Genomic DNA, 20,378 nt, shown 5'->3' on the forward strand with positions numbered 1-20,378 from the left:
CTTACATCGATAGAATGAATGCATGAATCTAGTTAACATCTGTAAAGCTGACTGTTTCGTTTAGGGAGGGGGGAAACGCAATAACTCAAACAGTGTAAAGATTGGTCCTGTGCAAAATGTCCAATGTCATCAGTTTGACCGGTTTTAATTAAGGGAACGAAAAGCTGAGAAAACGATGAAGCACGTTTCTGATAAGACTTAAGTTCATCTTGGGCGCATATGTTATGTGGTTGAAATACTGTCTGCTTCCATGACAGTGTCAAATATAACACATTACATGCTTTTTCACAGTTTCTCAACATATGCTGAAAGAAAGAAATCATATTTCTCCACTCCTGTTCAAGAGAAAAAAATTAACATTCGTTGTATCATTTTACAGCAAGACATTCATACCTCTGCTGGATTTAATATTATATTACGCTACACGTGAGAGGTCGTATGCCTACAGCCAGTGTCCAGATTTCAGTTACTATTCAATTTAACTAATATGAAATTAATTTAGGAATATTATGTTTATTCAATGATACATGGATAATCCTGAACGGGATATCAAAGGTGCATGTAAAACAGTTTATCCCGAATAAGACCCTAAACGGGATATGAGCTACTATCCGCAATACTGTTTGCATGTAAATGTAGTCATTGTCGTTCTGAGAGAGAGACCAAATCAGTTAGGTTTTGTGGGTTGTTCTTTCACCTGATACGGGCGTGGCTTCGTTGACACTGGTAGAAGGGCGTAACTGTGGCCGCTATGATTTGTTTTTAAAGGTCCCGGGCGGTACAAAATGCTTTCCATAGACTTCGACTGTCAGTCTCATTACAACTGTTAATTTGTTCAGTCCTGTGGACCTATCCAGCATGTCAAACGCTGACAGAGTTGTGTTAGCTCTCGGTGGAGCAGGAACAGTGGGCTCTGGAATAGTTAAAGCACTCCTTGACAAAGGTAAGATGTCCTCATTGAGTTAGGGAGCATTTGGAGTCTGGGAACCGATACATTTGCGCCAAGACAATGCACCTGCCCACGATCAATGGGCCGGTTTAAGTGGTGAAATTAATCTAAAAGGTCCTGCGTGCAAAATATGTAGGATAGGTTATATATGAAGAGGTCTACGTGACATTTTACGCATGTATGGTCGTTGTCGTCTGGATCAGCATGGCTCTGCTGGGAAGTTAGTTGATTTGTGCGTTTCTCAAGGTATATTGTTGAGTAATATATGAAATAAACATTTTAGTAATTGAGACTGCGCGGAAAATAAGGATTATGGCGGTGTCAATGTGGTTGTCATGAGTGCATCTGCCCGTAAAACAACTGGCATCTCCTTTACGCACATAATTCAAGGTGTGATTCTCTTAAGAATATCCGAAAACTTGACGTCATCTTGGTTTTAGGAATTGAAATCCAACTAGCAGTTAACCTCAAGAATAATGTTTAATATAGTTTTTTTTTCTCGTCAATAGTGCTGGTAAAAAGGCTTAGTCTAGACACAGGTTCGTCGGGAAGCAATATATAATAAATGTATGGTTTGGATCAAAATGTCACGACGCTGAGTTATTTGATTGGTATTGCCCCTTTGGATGTACTTTTTGTTAGAGGGTGTCATCATTTCCATCATGAATTTGTCGAACCACACAGTCTCCTCAAGTGACAATTAAATTTTTTTTTTTTTTTAATAGTAACATGACATTTTACAATGTTATATGAAACAGAGTTAAAATGTAAGCAAAACTATCTACTGCAGTAAAATTGCCCTTTTGTTTGCCATGTGTCAGTCACATTTGATAATGACATGTTCTGATTCTGATTGTGACTGTGTACTATACTTGTTTTAAGGTTTCAAGGTGGTGGTTATCTCCAGAGACAACAGCAGGTTGGATAAACTCAGGGGGTTTGTTTCTCCCTCCACCAAAGACAACCTCACCACTCTAGTGGGGAATGTTGGTAATACTTCTTGTCAGAAACAATTTTACATTGACACATTTTACAAGTGAGAGTATTGTTGAAGGTATCCCATATCCCCAAAAGGTAGTGTATGGAAATACCTCTCAAACTCTGTTACTCTTTTTCTTAGGTTCAGAGGAAGGGGCAGAGGTGGTCAAGCAGGCCCTTCTGAAGTCTGTTGGCAAGGTGACAGACATTGTGTCATCTCTGGGTTTCAGCTGGTGGCAGGGTGGACCTCCACATAGCCAGACTCTGAAAGAACTACACTGGGTGAGTCCTCAACACAACTCAGACTAATCCATGATCCAGAGTTGATATCATCACCATTATCTTTTAAGCTGCCATGACTTCCTTGTTTTTAAGCCTCACTCCAGTCTTCCTCTCTTTGCTGTCAGTTCCACATCTTTCTCGATTTTCCTCTCGTATTGAATTCGCCACCTCTCTCCCTCCTTTCTTCTCTGTATTAATCTATTATTTTTCTCATTCTTCCCATCCACCCATAGGTGATTGAGACATTGCTGTTCAGCACCTTTGTATCATGGAAGGTCTTCTTTCCACTGGTGAGAGATGACCCCAACTGCACCTACACCTTTATCACAGGTGAGTCTCCCACCTGGGCCCCTCCCAACATCCCAGCCAGTCAGTGCCGGTTCCAGGCACAAGCGACAAAAGCGGTCGCTTATGTCCCCTGGGGAACTCAGTCAGTGTCTCAATGTATTGGTGAGAGTGAGATTAGTAGAATGCACCAGGTGCAATTTTGAAATGTGGTTGTGCATCAGTAGTTTTTCTTTATGTCAGTCACTGACAGTCACTCAATTAGCCAAGTCCGCTTACAATTTTTAGATTGGTAGTTAGCTGGTTAGACTATCTAAACTTGTAGTAATTATGGCCAAATACCGACTGGGCACCCAGGGCACTTACCCAGGGGCCCTGACCTCCGGGGGGCCCCCATTGATTTGTTCGTCATTCTCACTCAGATATCATATTAACATGGCATAAGTCATGGCAAAATGTGTTGAATTGTAGGAAATTAGCTTTAAAATGGCAGACAATCTCTCTGCCCCATTGCAAAATGAGTAGAATTGCATAAAATTAGTTATAAAGTTGCAACGCTTTCTCTCCGCCCCATGGCAAAAAATGTGTAATTGTGGAAAATGTGCTTTAGCAGTCCAGTTGTTTTTATCTCAGTATCAAATAATTTCTGGTAACAATTAAGTACCTTACTGTGATTGATTTAAATTAAAATGGTAAAAAATAAACACAGCTTCTTAGCAAAGAGCAATTTCTCAATAAATAATTTTTGCTAGGACTGTCTGGGAGTGGTCTAAGTGGGGAAGGGAAAACTGAAAATTAGCTGTTATTGGCAGAGGTTTGGAACTCTCTTTCATATTGGTCAAAAAACTAATTCACTGCATGGTGATGTCACCATGGAAGGCCAAAACTCCATCCCACCAAAACAAGCATACTTTTCAAACAGCTCTTTCACTAAAAAGGCATTATCATCATGTTCACAATGTCACAGTATTATTCCAACCTCCTAATGTAGAAATACACTACATGACCAAAAGTATGTGGACACCTGCTCGTTAAACATCTCATTCCAAAATTATGGCCATTAACATGGAGTTAGTCCCCCCCCCCCTTTCCTTCTTTAACAGCCTCTACTCTTCTGGGAAGGCTTTCCGCTAGATGTTGGAACATTGCTGTAGGGACTTGCTTCCATTCAGCCTTGAGCATTAGAGGTCGGGCGATTAGGCTTGGCTCGCAGTCGGTGTTCCAATTCATCCCAAAGGTGTTCGATCGGGTTACAGTCAGGGCTCTGTACAGGCCAGTCAAGTTCTTCCACACCGATCTCGACAAACCATTTTCATATGGGCCTCTCTTTATGCATGGTGGCATTGTCATGCTGAAACAGGAAAGGGCCTTCCCCAAACGGTTGCCACAAAGTTGGAAGCACAGAATCGTCTAAAATGTCATTGTATGCTGTAGCGTTAATATTTCCCTTCACTGGAACTAGGGGGCCTAGCCCAAACCATGAAAAACAGTTCCAGACCATTAATCCTCCTCCACCAAACTAGGCAGGTAGCATTCTTCTGGCATCTGCCAAACCCAGATTTGTCTGTCAGACTGCCAGATGATGAAGCGTGATTCAGTACCCCAGAGAATGTGTTTCCACTGCTCTAGAGTCCAATGGCGGTGAGCTTTACTCCACACCAACTGATGCTTGGCATTGTGCATGGTGATCTTAGGCTTGCGTGTGGCTGCTCAGCCATAGAAACCCATTTTATGTAGCTCCTGACAACCACTTATTGTGCTGATGTTGCTTCCTGAGGCAGTTTAGAAATCGGTAGTGACTGTTGCAACCTAGGACAGGATTTTTATGCACTACGCACTTGGTGGTCCCATTCTGTAAACTTGTCTGGCCTACCACTTTGCGGCTGAGCCTCTTTCTCCTGGATTTTTCCACTTCACAATAACAGCACTTAGTTGACCGGGGCAGCTCTAGCAGGGTAGAAATTTGACAAACTGACTTGTTCGAAAGGTGTCATCCTATGACGGTGCCACATTGAAAGTCACTGAGCTCTTCGGTAAGTCCACACTACTGTCAATGTTTGTCTATGGAGATTATATGGCGGCGTGCTCAATTGTATACACTTGTCAGCAACGAGTGTGGCTAAAATAGCTGAATCAACTAATTTTAAGTTGTCAACATACTTTTGTGTATATATAGTGTTCAGACCCCTTGGCTTTAGCCACATTTTGTCCTAGCCTTATTCTAAAATAAATTAAAGTTTTTATCCCTCATCAATCTACACACAATACCCATAATGATATAGCAATGTTTTTTTAAATGTTTGCAATAGTTTTAAACTGTAAACAGAAATATTATATTTACATAAGTATTCAGACCACTTTACTCAGTACTTTGTTGAAGCACCTTTAGCAGGGATTACAGCCTTGAGTCTTCTTGGAGATGACGCTACAAGCTTGGCACACCTGTATTTGGGGAGTTTCTCCCATTCTTCTCTGCAGATCTTCTCAAGCTCTGTCAGGTTGGATGGGGAGTGGCGCTGCACAGCTAATTTCAGATCTCTCCAGAGATGTTCGATCTGTTTAAAGTCCGGGCTCTGGCCGGGCCTCTCAAGGACATTCAGAGACTTGTCCCGAAGCCACTCCTGCGTTTTCATGTTGGAAGGTGAACCTTCGCCCCCAGTCTGATGTCCTGAGCACTCTGGAGCAGGTTTTCATCAAGTATCTCTCTGTACTTTTCTCCATTCATCTTTCACTCGATCCTGACTAGTCTCCCAGTCCCTGCCGCTGAAAAATAGCCCCACAGCATGATGCTGCCACCACCATGCTTCACCGTAGGAATGGTGCCAGGTTTCCTCCAGACCTGACGCTTTGCATTCAGGCCAAAGAGTTCAATATTGGTTTCATCAGACCAGAGAATCTGGTTTCTCATGGTCAGAGTCCTTTAGGTGCCTTCTGGCAAATGCCAAGCGGGCTGTCATGTGCCTTTTTACTGAAGTTGCTTCCGTCTTGCCACTCTACCATAAATGCCTGATTGGTGGAGTGCTGCAGAGATGGTTGTCCTTCTGGAAGGTTCTCCCATCTCCACAGAGGAACTCTGGAGCTCTGACAGAGTGACCAACGGGTTCTTGGTCACATCGCTGACCGAGGCCCTTCTCCCCCGATTGCTCAGTTTGGCTGGGCAGCCCGCTCTAGGAAGAGTCTTGGTGGTTCCAAACTTCAACCATTTAAGAATGATGGAGGCCACTGTGTTCTTGGGGACCTTCAAATGCTGCAGACATTTTTTTTGGTACCCTTCCCCAGTTCTGTTCCTTGACACAACCCTGTCTCGGAGCTCTACTGACAATTCCTTCCACCTCATGGCTTGGTTTTTGCTTTAACATGCAATGACAACAGTCAGACCTTATAGACAGGTGTACCTTTTCAAATCATGTCCAATCAATTGAATGTATCACAGGTGGACTTCAAGTTGTAGTAACATTTAATGATGATCAATGGAAACAGGATGCATCCAAGCTAATTTTCAAAGGGTGCAAAAACTTATGTAAATAAGATTGTGTGTGTATATATATTTTCTCATTTTTTAAATACAATTTAAAAAAATTCAGAACCTGTTTTCACTTTGCCATTATGGAGTATTGTGTGTGGATTGCTGAGGAACATGTGTTATTTAATCCATTTTAGAATAAGGCAATAACGTAACAAAATGTGGAAAAGGGGGAGGTGTCTGAATATTTTCCAAATGCACTGAAAACATAACACAGAAAAATCATGTTTTTGACTGCACTGGGCCTTTAAACCCATAAAATCTTATGTACTCCCCATTGCAAAATGTGTAGAATTGCAGGAAATTAACTTAAACTCTACACTGTCAAAAGGGGGGGGGGGGGGCTAAAATATTTTGCCTCGAGGTAGGGGGCCCTCAACAAAATCTCGCTTAGGGTTCCCAAAAGGCTAGAGTCGGCCCTGCAGCCAGTACAGTAGTATATGTCCTTCTGAGCATTATGTGAAAGTGATTGGACCTTTTGCCAAGTTTGAGTGAGAGATGGCCAACACCTTGTTTTGAGGAACAACCTTCTTCCCCACTTGATATAACATGATTTTCTCTTTGCACTTGCTGAGTATGACTTGAGTGTTATTTGGCAGTGATGTGTGCTGTGCCGCAGGTGGTGCTGGGGAGAAGCTGTTGATGCCAGGTACAGGTTTCCTGACTGTTGGCGCTGCCAGCACCCTGGCATTTTGTCAGGTATTACGAGAGGAGTACCCAGAAGTACCCTGCAAACTCAACCAGGTTTGGCCAAGATCCATAACATGAAACTCCCATTGCTTGGTTAGATAGTTGCAGTACTTGTCTCAGTCTGCCCAAATAGCAATTGTTGATAAAAGTTGTCTGCAACATTGCGATCGTGAATACAACATTCCCTTGCCTTGTTTGCGGTTTCATATACCATAAATTGACTATCATTAATCAATGCCAACTGGCTTCCATTCTCTTGCTCTTTTAGGTAAAGATCAACACAGGTGTGGCCCCTCCAGAGCGTGTGGCTCCTGGTTACCTGAACCACCTGGACCTTGGTGAGGCTGTGGCCACATTGGTGGAGAGAAAGAACACCACCCACACCGTGTTCCCTGTCAACTGCCCGGCAGACTTAAAAACCGTCATTCTAGAGGGTAACCTTCAACGCTGCCCCTCTCTGCCATAAGTCCCTGCAGATTATCAATACATAGTGCTCGAGTCATTCCACATCCATTTTATTCTATAGTCAGTTCATGTGGTTGTTTTCTTTGCATGTCAAATTATATATCTGTAAGGAAAATGTCAATCTTTGTGACTTCATACCAGCTTCTGCACAGTCCTTCATTGTTCCAATGTTCATACACTAATAACAAGAACGTAATGCTCCAATGGAACTCCGCAAGTGCTTACAAGTGTAGATTATCTAGATGCACTCTGTTGGGAAAGTGCAGAATGACTCTAAGATGTAAGCATTTCACTGTTAGTCTACACCTGTTGTTCACGAAGCATGTGACAAATAAAATGTGAGGCAGTAAAAGATGGCGGTACAGGGTCTTGGAACATTTGTGTCCTGTAGCGTGACTCTCTGTCCTGTTCAGACGCCCTCCCCTGTTATCTGGGTCCAATTATCTGGTATGGCACATCCTTAAATAAACAATGAAGGGGATGAGGAGGTGGTAGGTCCCCCGGAGTTAAAGAAATACCAGAGTGGATTGTTGTCTTTGTCTACTGTTCTGTTAATGGCATGCATGCTTTAGCAACAATAATGTATATTTGTCATGCTAATAAAAAAAACTGAATTGTGTCGAGGCAACACTAACTAACCGAGTTGGGTCAGAGGTTGTTGTCCGTGGTTTTGTTTTGACTGTGTCGGCTGACAGCTCAATTAGGCCAACTTTTAATGAGCAGCGGGTGAGAATCCGGTCTTTCTCTCTCCATCACCCACACACAAACACATTAACACACAGTGCTTGACTTGGTGCCAGTACTGTTTATATTTAGGAACTCCACAATACCTTTGAGCTAGTATTCTATTGAGGTACAGGAGCTCAAGCAGAACACCTGAGGTGCCACTACTCGGCTCCAGTGAGCTTCTGCACAAGTCAAGCACTGTTTACACACACTAATGCCGATATACCCTCCTGTATGATGCCCTTTCTTATTCTAATAGGAAAAGAGAACTGTCTTTTGGAGGGACGGTGGTGGACTTACAAGTTCTTACAAGGCAGATATCATGAATCAGCTTCTAAAAGAGGAAGTTGAGTGAGAAGGGATTTTTTTTAAATGTATTACAAAATTAGAGCAATGTAACATGAGTATTTTAAGCGTTCAGTGGGTCACACAGGGTCTCCCGCCTCAAAGAGCACTATGCAGGTTGTATGGCACCTGACCTCATTTGACATATCACTAAGAGGCCCTGAAGCTGTTGTAGACAATGGTGTAGTTCTGCATTAAATAAAAGGAACCAGAGCAGACAAATACAGCTGTCTTTATATATCATTAAAGTAATTCAATATATACTGTAAACAATTGAAATGCAAATGATGAATTGCACTAGTTAAGTTTAAGATATTATTGCCTGGGCTGGACTTATACCTGAAGACACAACAGATCACTGAGGACAGACTGAAGTCATGGTATCAAGCAAGGTAGAACAGTGAAGAAGTGGGCATCAAATTTCTTTTCTGGTTTTCATAAAACATTGGACTGACCGATCCCCCTTTAAAACATGTGAATCAGATAAGGGATTAAAACAGATGGAAAAACAAATATGAGACCTTGGCAGTATCATGCTCCCCTTTCCGTGTGAGTGTAGCAAGTGCTTACCAAAGCTTAAGTTGTCAATTAAAAAAAAAACATCTCACATTCACAGGCCAAAAGACACCACAACATACAGTCAGGCTGAGAGACAGACTGGCAGGCAACAGATATACTTGATACATTCTGGGAAACTCTGAAAATAACATTTTGAACATGTGCTCTTATCACTGAAGCACCTGCAAGTATTAGTGTTTCTTTGTTACAATGAACCTTAGTTACAATAATGTGGGTGGGTGTGTGTGTGGTCTGGTCCACATATGACAGACAGGGAAACAACTCAGAGTGGTGTGATGAGAGAGCAGAGGGATTTGTCTGTTTAATGCTGTATCTATTAAAATAATATTGTTATTTGGTGTTTTTGGAGACCTTAATGGAGGCTTACACACGCCACAGACTTTAATCAACTTTGTGGCCAGCTCTGAGGTCAGGGAGAGATGGAGAGGACAGTTTGATCTCATGCCAGCATCGTCAAGGCATGGCGTCACACACACACATCTTATCAGATGATTAGTTCCCAATGTTGACATGAACAGTTGATGTCAGCAGGCAATGGGGTGACAAATGCACCTGGTAGCTGTCATTCATACTTTCCAGGCCACCTGGCATGGTCCTAATGTGAGGATGAACCCACCTAACAGCTGTTGTCAAGTTCAGCCCAACTATCTCAACCTAGAGCTTCCTATTGCTGCATCCTCTGGTATAGATCACACTCTATAGAGCCAGGACACTGTACCCCACACAGGGTTATAGGCTGATATAACAGGCCACCAGTAGACCTGGGTTCAAATACAGTGCATGTGTATTTTAATACTTGTTTATTAAATATTTTTTCTGAGTATTTTCAAATACATAGCAAAAAACAAGTACTTTTATTTGAGTTTTTGAATGGTTATTTGTAAAAACCAAGTAGTCAAACAAATTGTATATGAAAGTAAATACCTGGGTTTAATGCATGGGAGTGTATTTGAGTCAGTGGGCTTGTTTGAGTGGTAAGGCTAAAGCAGCCGACTGTTGACAAAGGTTGAGGAGTTAAGTAGGGGGAGGTGCATCAGTGACAACCGAAAGTCAGACACTGTGGTTTTCCAACAGCAAAGTTCAGTGCAACATGGCAGTGTTGACATTATAAAGAACATCTTTTATAAACAACGTCGAAATAAACATGTCTCCAACCTCCATATCAAGCACTCACAACCTGAAAATATGTTTGTACATTGTACAATCAATTGGTGAGAGAGGGGGACTCAAATATCACATTCATTTGTACATATCCACTGTATACGGAGTTGGTTCCTGTTTCTTTCATGTCGTTGGTCACATTTGTTGTGGGTCAAACAAAAACACCCAAATGATTAGCTGACAATCGTCAACCATGCAGGCGATAGCTGCTCATATTGATCAACTGCATAAACCTGCAGTCACAATTTCATGACCTTTGATCAGTTGATGTTTGCAGTCAACATGTAGGCACAAGTCAAACAATTTTTAGCCCCATAATGCAACAAACTTTGAAAGGCAAAAGTAATCCGCTCAAAAACGCACCCAGCACAGTGTATTTACAAATACATTCCAATATTCAACTACTTGTTTTTTTTCAAATAAAGGTTATCTGAATACTTGTTTAGAAATCTATTGAAAAGAAATTGAAATAGTATTTGAACCCAGGTCTGGCCACCCGAGGTAGACATTCCGCTGCTTCACCTCTAGCTCCTCCTGTACCTTACGCCAATGTTTCCCTACCCTGGTCCTCCAGTAACACTAACATTACACATTTGAATCCTAACCCTGGAGAAGCACACCTGATTCAACTTCAACTAATCATCAAGCCCTAAATTAGTTGAATGAGGTGTGTTTGTCAAGGGTTACAACAAAACTGTGTACTGTAGATTCACCTGGTCAGTCCATGTCATGGAAAGAGGTTTTATTTTTTTAAATTTAACTAGGCAAGTCAGTTAAAGAACAAATTGTTTTTTACAATGACGACCTACCCCAGCCAAACCCAGACGACACTGGGCCAATTGTGGCCTGCCCTATGGGACTCCCAATCACAGCCAGTTGTGATACAGCCTGGAATCAAACCAGGGTCCGGTTTGATTCCAGACCCTTGATTGTGCCATTTGGGAGCCCACTCGGGTGTTCTTGCTTTATAGACTGCATAATGGATGTCAGCACCACACGGAGTGTGTACGTGTAATAGGCTGTTATGAGGGGAGGTGGAAGAGGGGTTGCGCGGATCTGTCTGGGAATGGAGCAGTGTATCATGCCAAGGAGGCTGGGACTGAGTAGTCTGTTACGGCATAATGGGTCCTGATAGGATCCGAGCTCTGACTGAGATTTCAGCTTGCATGTGTGTGACAAGGTAAGTGGACTTGAAGGGATTCAAGGGGACACACAATGAGTGCGAGTTATGCATTAAAGTTAGTCCTCTGCGGTTGTCTGGACTCCTCCTGATTCGCATTGGCATGTTTTCTCCTCTGGTCCGGAAGCACTCTGAACAATCCAGCCATATGACCGTCAGTGTCTATCTCCCCTCCTCCCTGCCAGGCCTCCAGCACACAGACCCATCAGGTCAACACTGCCCCAACCGCTCTCTATGTCTGTTCTAAACAAATCTTCATCCTAAAGAAACAGCAAAACAATGCATTAGATTCTCGTGTCAGTCAAATGAGTGCAGTGGGGAGGGGCATGCAGCAGGGCTATATAAGAATTTGTCTGAATGTTTTCACATTTTTGGAGTGGGCATATCTTCAGCAGAAGAGCGTTTGAATGATAATTAACAAATTCTCAGAGGGACACTTTTCCTCAACTTCTTTATTGTTATAAACCTCCAGGACAACACACACACACACACACACACACACACACACACAGATATTCATAACCACCCAGACTAAGACCCTCCACACAGATGAATGTCTATGGGGGGGGAAAATCGCCAATAAAATAGCATATTGAATCTGAGTCTAACCAACATACATGTTCATAAGGCTTCAAGAGCAAAAAAACAAAAAAAATACAGGTCATAATTAGTTGAGTCAATGTAGTGGTTCACATACTGTGTGAAATACAACAGCATTCCTTACATCCCATTATGTCCATTATATTATTATTTATATACTTCTCACAAATATACACAGTACATATTAGCACATTTTTGGTGTTACAATTTTCAAAGATGGTTTCAAAAGACAATGCTGACAGGTAGTACAATTATTTTAGGATGTCAAAAACATTTTTCCATCTTTTGGACCCATTCATTTCTTTAACAAACCAAATAAAAAGAATTAAATAGAAAACAGCATAAAACAGTATGAATAAAAATGATAAATTTAGTCAATAAACCAGGTATTAAGAGTTGTCAGTGCTCTGCATTTTCATATAGCTGTGAGAGACAGGCCGACTATGTCAAAGGCGTTGCATTACATCAACAAATGGTTGCATGCTTTGTCAAAATGTGCAGTTTGGCATCAGATTGCAATATCATACGATGTGGTTAGCGAATATATTAAAACACCCATCTTGGCATTGTGCAATGCATCTGCAAAGTAGTCAGCCTGGAACGCAACCATTGAAGATCAGGCAGTGCTTTGAGTGACTGGTCAACTCTCAGCATCTACTCTAAACACTAAAACTCTCCCTTAAATCCATCCCTATCCCACTATAAACCTCAACCTAATACTGTACTGACACCAGTTCATGATATATTCTGTAAGTATAAAACATTGTGGTTAAAATGTCCAACCACAGTAGCAAAACAATTAATACCTTATCTGCAAGTGCATGCTGGCATCCACACTATTACAGGGAATTAGTTTAACTGATGAGACTTTCAGAAGTGAAGTCAGAATTGAATTAAAAAAATATTGCCAAACGAGCGATTAACCATAACCCTGTGAGAATCCCCCTAGAACTCCATCCACCCAAATGCACAAAATACTTAAATATTTAGATTAATTAAAAACTAATTTGACACTAAATTAGTTCTAATCATGGTCCCAAAATGTTTTGTTGGGGGGCCCATATCTCAATTTTGCATGCAATTTTTGAGACATTGTCCCTACAAATTCTTGCATGAACACACATTCTCACGAAACACAATACATAGTTTCAAATCACTCACACCAACCTAGTTCTTTAGCAACATGCGTGCATTACCATAAAACATAACCTGAATGCAAGCATTAAAATTTAACTGGAATCCTGACATCTAAAATAAATTATTCTATTAATATTCTGTAAGCAGCTCCACAATAATTGATCAATTCATGCTTTTTTTTGTTTCAAAAGAGAGACATGTTGCTCTATGGTAGTACATAGTCATCTTTCAGACATTCATTTAATAAAATGACAGGGTCAGTTCCTAAACGAAAGCAATAAAACTGAGCAATATTGGACAATAGCATTAAAATATTTTGCAGACTTCAGGTTGACGGATGACAAAGCTTCAAGCACTTGACCTAAATGCCCCTCAATGGCAGTCATAAGCAAAGAAATTCCACATTGCAGTGAGTCCAGGTAACAAGCAGGCTTTGTCAAATCACCTGGGTGAACAGAAACAGAACTTGGAAACTAGGTCCAACCCATCAGAACCATTGTTGCATAAATTAAATAAGAACATTAATTTGACAGCCAAAGTCATTTCTTGCTCAGAAGACTGAATTAAGTTGAACCGTAGTCCAGTCTGCAGCTAACAGGCACTGCCACTTCAGAGCACTGCAACACAGGGAATACTGGCTTCCATTTCAAAGCAGCAGCCTGAAATAGCAAACAACAAGCGCTCAATTCATTGGTACACAACACCCTATACACCAGCCATACTAAAAGGTAGTCTGCAGGCCGGATCTGGACCCAGAACGGGTTCAATACAGACTGTGCGTCCAGACTTAAAAATATTCAGTTGGGATTCAACTCCTGGTATCATATGAACAAACAGACATGTAAAATCTGTAGAATTGCAGGAAATTAGCTCTAAAACTGCACATTTCTCTCTCTGCCAACAAGGAGTGAACAGTTTGGGGTCGAATGGATTGCAAGGTAAATTACAATATCCATCCAGACCTCTGCCACCTAGGAAGTTTGTGTAAAATAATATTATTTATATTAATAATATTTCTATATTATAATATTATTTCAGTACACCTGCTATAGACTAGTGAGAGCTACAATGTGTCTCGCTACCACATTTAAAGGACACTCTTCCAATCAAAGAACTGTTCTTTGGTGTAGAAAAGATGCTATTCACTTGCTCCTAGGTTGCATTCCGATCCTTTACTCCTCTAACCAAAGTGTACACTTGTTCACACCTCCTCATGGAGTTAAAAACATTGGATGAGCATAAGCATGAGTTAGGGAGTTTCCCTTTTACATCAATCCTTGATATCCATGAGGGTTGAACGAGTGCACACTTGAGAGAAGGTTAGAGAATCGGACTGCAGCACTAGCCTGCACCACCATGTTATGTTGAAGTGTAGTACCGAACCCATGTGTGTGGTTATACAGAATCATTTCAGATCAATAGGAGATGAACTAAATACCCAAATTCCAATAAAATAAGATTAAATTCAGTAAAACATTGATTTGCCACTCAATGACAAAGGAAACAGAGAAACCACAAATCATGACAATCCATGGCGACGATGGACTGTTCCAATTTTGGATGCATGAATCGGGAGGTGGTCGGACTGACGTTTAAACCGAATCTGTTATTCCAGCTGAAATGTGGAACAGAGGAGGCCTCATAACTGAACAGCCTTGCATAACTGACAGCTCTCAGACAGAGCACACTTTTAAATCAAATGTTTAGTTAGCATGGATTAATTATGTCACAGGGAGTTTAGGTGGGACTGTTTGATGATGTCACATATAGTTAATCCCTGTGTAAATTCTCCCGCTCTGGAAACATTGCTCAAGGGCCAACTATATTATTTGATTCATCCAACTGCAAACCCTCCAACCCCAATCAGTTCAATAACTTCTAGTTTGGGCACTTTCACAATGGTATCATAGCACTGTGCACTTAACATTTCACTTCATTTTATCATTGTTACAGGTAAGACAAATTATTTAAATTAAACTAATTAAGATTGAAGAGTTGCCTCTAAACGGGATGCATTTGAGAAAGACCTCATTTGCACTCAGTGAAATGTTTAACCATGTTGGATGTACATTACCTGTATCAGGTAAATTTAGTGTTGTGTAGCTGAAATCCTCCTGTGTGCAATGACTCCACATATTGCAGAGCACTTTGCATGGAGGTCAAGCAGTAGCCCTCCTCTCCAATCAGATACCTTAGACAGAAGAACAGTTAGAACTCGGCACCATCGTTGTAGAACAGTGGTCACCAACCTTTTCCGAGCCAAGATCACTGTCACAGTCAAAAAGCAGGCAGAGATCTACTGCTCAGAATATTATTTTTTTAACATAACTTTACAAATATAAGCCTATGCAACATTAACCTAAAACATACCATGCTTGGCCTGCCAATATAGTTCTTTGACAATAAATAAAAAATAAAATAAATATATATTTTTTAATAATAAAAAGAAACACTAGCTTTGATAACAAAATAGATCAGTGGTTGTATTACTTGCGAGGCAGAGCATAAATTGAAATAATTTGCTTTTTTATTTTACTGGACTGGTGGTACCTGCATCTGATGGTCAGTGTCAGCAGAGGGAGAAAGCAACAGAGGGTCCGCCTCACTGTCCCTGCGCTCTCCTTTCCTCCAGTGAGACTAGAGTATTCATTCCGCCAAAAAGTTGCAAAAAGTTTAGTTTTCAACTAAAACAAGATTTACTATTGGACAAATGTAACTTTCAGAACAGTATTGGTGGAATAAATACACCCCTGACCAGAGAGAGGGGACAGTCTTCCACCTAATGATGAAACTCTTGTCGCTTCGCATTATTTCTGCCTCATGCACAAATTAATATTGTTCTAATGACCAGAGAACCAGCACACTACTTTAGCCCCCCCAAAAAAACCACCTCAAAACCCCTACTTCCTGAGCTATGCTCTTTGCTGTATTCTGAGTTTCTGGCCATGGTTTTAAACGTCATGAAATCTCATGTAGGCTAGTATAACATTTTGCTGTAGGTCGTGGTACACTGCCAATACAGGAACGGTGATTTCAGCTTTCCAATTGGCCAGCACAGTAGGCACACTTGATTTAGTCACAGCTGTCCTGGTCCACCACATAGGCAGTATGTCCCTTCAGAATGTGAACCCGGCGAGCAGGGCTTTGAATCACAACAAATGTTTGTTGATCAAGTAGGAATTCCTTGAAGATCAGTTGGTGACCACTGTTGTACAATTTACAGAAATCAATAAAAATACAAATCTGCCTAACCACATCTTGGTAATCGTCACAGCAAATTAAGTGATGAATACCAACCTCATATTTTATTCATTTTATTTAGTCCAAAACACACAACAACAAAAAACACTACATTCTCATAAAGATTGTTTCAAGCATCAACTTCCCTTCTCATATCCAACCATACCGTGACTAAACAATAGGAAATGGTCCAGTGAAGCAAGAGTTTAATTTTCATTTTATTAAAAAAAAAAAAAATCCTGGCCCTTTTGGATATAAAAGGGAGAGGGAAGAACAGATGTGGAGGGTGACAAGGCAAGACAGTAAGCAGGGTGGAGGTTTTCCTTAAGGGAGCGGTGCAAGGCCAGAGCCTCGTCAACTCTGGGTGACCTTAAGCTAACGAGACTAAGACATGAGAGCAACTCAAGCCAGGGCTTGTGTGTGTGTGTGTGTGTCAGAGAGAAAGAGCAATGGAAAGATGTCTATCACTATGCTTCTATGATGGGGGTAGGGAGGGTCTTGATGCTTTTTTATCAATAATAAGCATGTAAATATCATCACCTCTTCTCATTTACTTTTTTGACTAGTCATTTTGCAAATCACAGCAAGAATTCCTACATGTAGGGCCCACCTCTGTAGGGCCTTGGTCTACAGTGAGCCCCACCTTGCCTTCACTCTTCTGCTTCCAAACCACTGAGCTGCATGAACATCAAGTAAGCTTTTAATTTGTCTTTTTGTAGAGAAGGAAAACCAAATGAGAATATCCCCACATGTCTTCATTACTGCCAATCTAACCAGCCTGTTAAAGGCTGTTTGTATTGAGATAAATAGACTCTCGGGTGTGGTCTGAGCTGACGCGCATGGAAACTGAGACTGAGCCAGAGGGGGAGACGGTCTCCAGAAGGGGAAAGTAGCATGTCACAGGTGGAATGGAATTAGGGGACGTGTTTTCTGTGAGGTGAGCTGGGATTTAAGTCTGTGTGAGTTGGAGACCTACCCTTCATGAATGAACTCCTCCAGGGCAGCACACTCTGACACCAACTGAGGCAGCTCACAGTGCAGAGCCACATAGGAGAGGATGGGCAACAAGTCATCTGCCCCACTGACAAAGAAACAGAGGAAGGGGGTTAGTTTAACAGAAAGGCAAGAAATTAGTTAAAAACCAAATCAAATATTTTTTAAATAGTTGTGCTATAATAAAGTGTGTACACTCAATCACAACACAAAAATCACACCCTCATTACCTGTCAATACAAACATAACTATAAACTTGAAATGAGTCTATAAATTCCAGTGTTAACATAAATATCAAATTCAGGGTCAAACTTGGAGCATCATAATGCAACCAGTCATAGACGATGTTGACATAATTGAAAAGCCATTACAGGGTTGTTGATCTGAAAGTTCTGATTTAACAAGTCAAGGGGGAAAAGGAGATATTTAAAAATACAAAGTGAAGTAGTGTCACTGTACAATCTTAACGCCGTGAAATACATTTTCCATAACCAAAAATAGTTGTTTCACCTGCCATACAAAACTGAAAGTAAAATATGCAAAAACAAAACTTAACGGGAAGCATAGAAATCTTGTACATAGAATCGATATACCGCTTCTTAGACTTACTTTCAAGTATAATAGATCTATGACTCACATTTCTATTTGGCCAGGTTGCCCCAAAAGTTACATTTTGCCACTTTAAAATACAAATACAGTCATGGGAAACAAATAAAACATCACTAATCACCCAGAAAACCAGTTGCATTCCTCCACAAATAAGCACCCAAAACAACACTTTAAATTTCCTTAACAGCACCAGAACATGAAATGTATTTTGAATTTTGGTAGAGCAATACGGTGCATTAAAACTAAAAGCAGATTTGCCTAGCTCGGTGACAGGGAAAACAGATAGTGGGTTAATGTGCAAAGTCAAACACGCATACATATTCATTCATACTTTCTTGTGAACACAAGTTGTGAGAATAATGATCATATTTATTGCATTAACATTTCTTCTGCAGTTATCAAACAGACTCCTCAGAATAGAAGAAGCCTTTCACTTTAAGAGTTTACCCATAGTATTTAAAGAAACACACTGATGAAGCAATAATAGAAATGGCAGTACGCCATTGCCATGTCCAAAAACAAATCACTCACACTAAAATATATTGACTAGACCCAAATACAAATCGTATCTAGTGTAAGACCGAAAAGGGAAGTTTCTGAACTCATATTCCATTGCATAACCAGCAGCCACTATATTATGGTGCTCCCAAAAATAAGCTACATCCGCCAGAGCTAAGAAGTGGTATCCAGCAAACCACATCCAAAGTCTGACTGCTCTGCACACTCCAATACAAGGAGACAAATATAGAGCATGCATTTAGGGCCGTGTCCGTAATTGGTCAGCCAAATGACCAGTCTCCCTAATAACCATTCAAAAATGTAAAAAATTATTATATTTATTGTAACTCACATTTTCCCCTCTCCTGACTGCATGTGCTGCCATAGAAATAAAATGAATAGAAGGGGCTTCGAACCCCTAACCCTGGCAATTTGTCTGGTAAACTCACAATGACTACCTGGTCTTGTGATGGAAGAATTTCCATGGTAATGTAGAATGTTAATTCAAATCATGTTAAAGGCCCAATACAACCTTTATTATCATCAATATCAAAATAATTTCTGGGTAGCTTTACCTTACTGTAATAGATTTCCATATTTTTAAAAAGATAAATTGCTGTTAGCAAAACATTTCTCAAGCAATAATTTTCCTGGACTGTTTGGGAGTGGTCTGAGTGGCAAGGAGAAAACTGAAAACTAACCATTATTGTCTGAGAGGTTTGGAACTCTGTTAACCAACTTACCACAAGATAAGGTCACCATGGAAAGCCAAATCTCCCACCGATGCAAACCTATTGTTAAAAGGTCCTGTGTAGATTTCAACCAGCAACTATCAGGAAATACACTACATGATCAAAAGTATGTGGACAAGTGCTCGTCAAACATCTCATTGCAAAATCATGGGCAGTAAAATGGAGTTGGTTCCCTCTTCACTGCTATAACAGCCTCCACTCTTTTGGAAAGGCGTTCCACTAGATGTTGGAACTGCTGCAGACTTGCTTCCATTCAGCCTCAAGAGTATTAGTGAGGTCGGACACTGATGTTGGGCGATTAGGCCTGGCTCACAGTCGGTGTTCCAATTTATCCTAAAGGTGTACGATGGTGTGGAGGTCAGGGCTCTGTGCAGGTCAGTCAAGTTCTTCCACATCAATCCATTTCTGTATGGACCTGGCTTTGTGCACGTGGACATTGTCATGCTGAAACAGGAAAGGGCTTTCCCCAAACTGTTGCCATAAAGTTGGAAGCACAGAGTCAGCTACAGAATGTTATTGTATGCTGTAGCATTTTGATTACCCTTCACTGGAACTAAGGGGCCTATCCCAAACTACGAAAAAAAAGCCACAGACCATTACTCCTCCTCCAAACTTTAGTTGGCACTATGCATCCGGGCAGGTAGCGTTCTCCTGGCATCCGCCAAACCCAGATTCGTCCATTGGACTGCCAGATGGTGAAGCGTGATTCAGCAATCCAGTGAACGCTCTTCCACTGCTCCAGAATCCAATGGTGGCGAGCTTTACACCACTCCAGCAGACGCATGGCATTGCGCATGGTGATCTTAGGCTTGTGTGCGGTTGCTCGGCCATGGAAACTCATTTCATGAATCTCCTGACGAACAGTTCCTGTGCTGACGTTGCTTCCAGAGGCAGTTTGGAACTCTGGAGTGAATGTTGCAACTGAGGACAGACAATTTTTATGCACTTCATGCTTCAGCACTCGGCGGTCCCATTCTGTGAGCTTGTGTAACAATTTGCGGCTAAGCCGTTGTTGCTCCTAGAAGTGTTCACATTTGACAGGTGAAAACAGTTGACAATTGCCACTTTGAAAGTCACTGAGCACTCAGTAAAGCAAATGTTTGTCTCTGTGTGTGCTCGATTTTATACACGTCAGCAACAGGTGTGGCTGAAATAGCAGAATCCACTAATTTGAAGGGGTGTCCACTTTTGGTGATTTAGTGCAACACTGATCAAATGTTTTTACACTTTTACAGTAGTAGTTTCATCAGCTTTTATACCATATGATGCAGTACTAGGCAGCACTAGGCCTTTAACTAACAATGGTCATCAAAACGATTAAAAGGTTTGAAAAAGTATTCTAATAAATGCAATTTGGACAATGGATGAAAATATTTAACTTTTACA

At 41.1% G+C, this 20,378-nt stretch overlaps 2 protein-coding genes across 5 annotated transcripts in view; one reads left to right on the plus strand and one right to left on the minus strand.

The window, feature by feature from the left end:
- Positions 1-756: 756 nt before the first annotated feature.
- LOC135525294 (uncharacterized) lies at positions 757-7,806 on the plus strand. The gene is made up of 6 exons (XM_064953002.1): positions 757-943; positions 1,832-1,939; positions 2,070-2,209; positions 2,443-2,539; positions 6,637-6,761; positions 6,976-7,806. The coding sequence occupies exons 1-6, from the start codon at positions 859-861 to the stop codon at positions 7,171-7,173; spliced, it is 753 nt and encodes a 250-aa protein (XP_064809074.1). The 5' UTR covers positions 757-858; the 3' UTR covers positions 7,174-7,806.
- Positions 7,807-8,457: 651 nt separating this feature from the next.
- Positions 8,458-20,378, minus strand: part of LOC135524478 (VPS9 domain-containing protein 1-like) — a 32,925-nt gene continuing 21,004 nt past the window's right edge. The window contains exons 14-17 of one of the 4 annotated variants that reach the window (XM_064952046.1): positions 17,117-17,221; positions 15,451-15,537; positions 14,975-15,091; positions 8,458-11,423 (exon numbers count right to left, since the gene is read on the minus strand). In XM_064952046.1, the coding sequence (XP_064808118.1) occupies positions 14,980-15,091; positions 15,451-15,537; positions 17,117-17,221 (304 nt within the window). In that variant the 3' untranslated portion in view covers positions 8,458-11,423; positions 14,975-14,979. The other 3 variants (XM_064952044.1, XM_064952045.1, XM_064952047.1) reach the window with 3 other exon arrangements.

Source organism: Oncorhynchus masou, chromosome 31 (assembly GCF_036934945.1).
Source record: "Oncorhynchus masou masou isolate Uvic2021 chromosome 31, UVic_Omas_1.1, whole genome shotgun sequence".
NCBI lineage: Eukaryota > Metazoa > Chordata > Actinopteri > Salmoniformes > Salmonidae > Oncorhynchus > Oncorhynchus masou.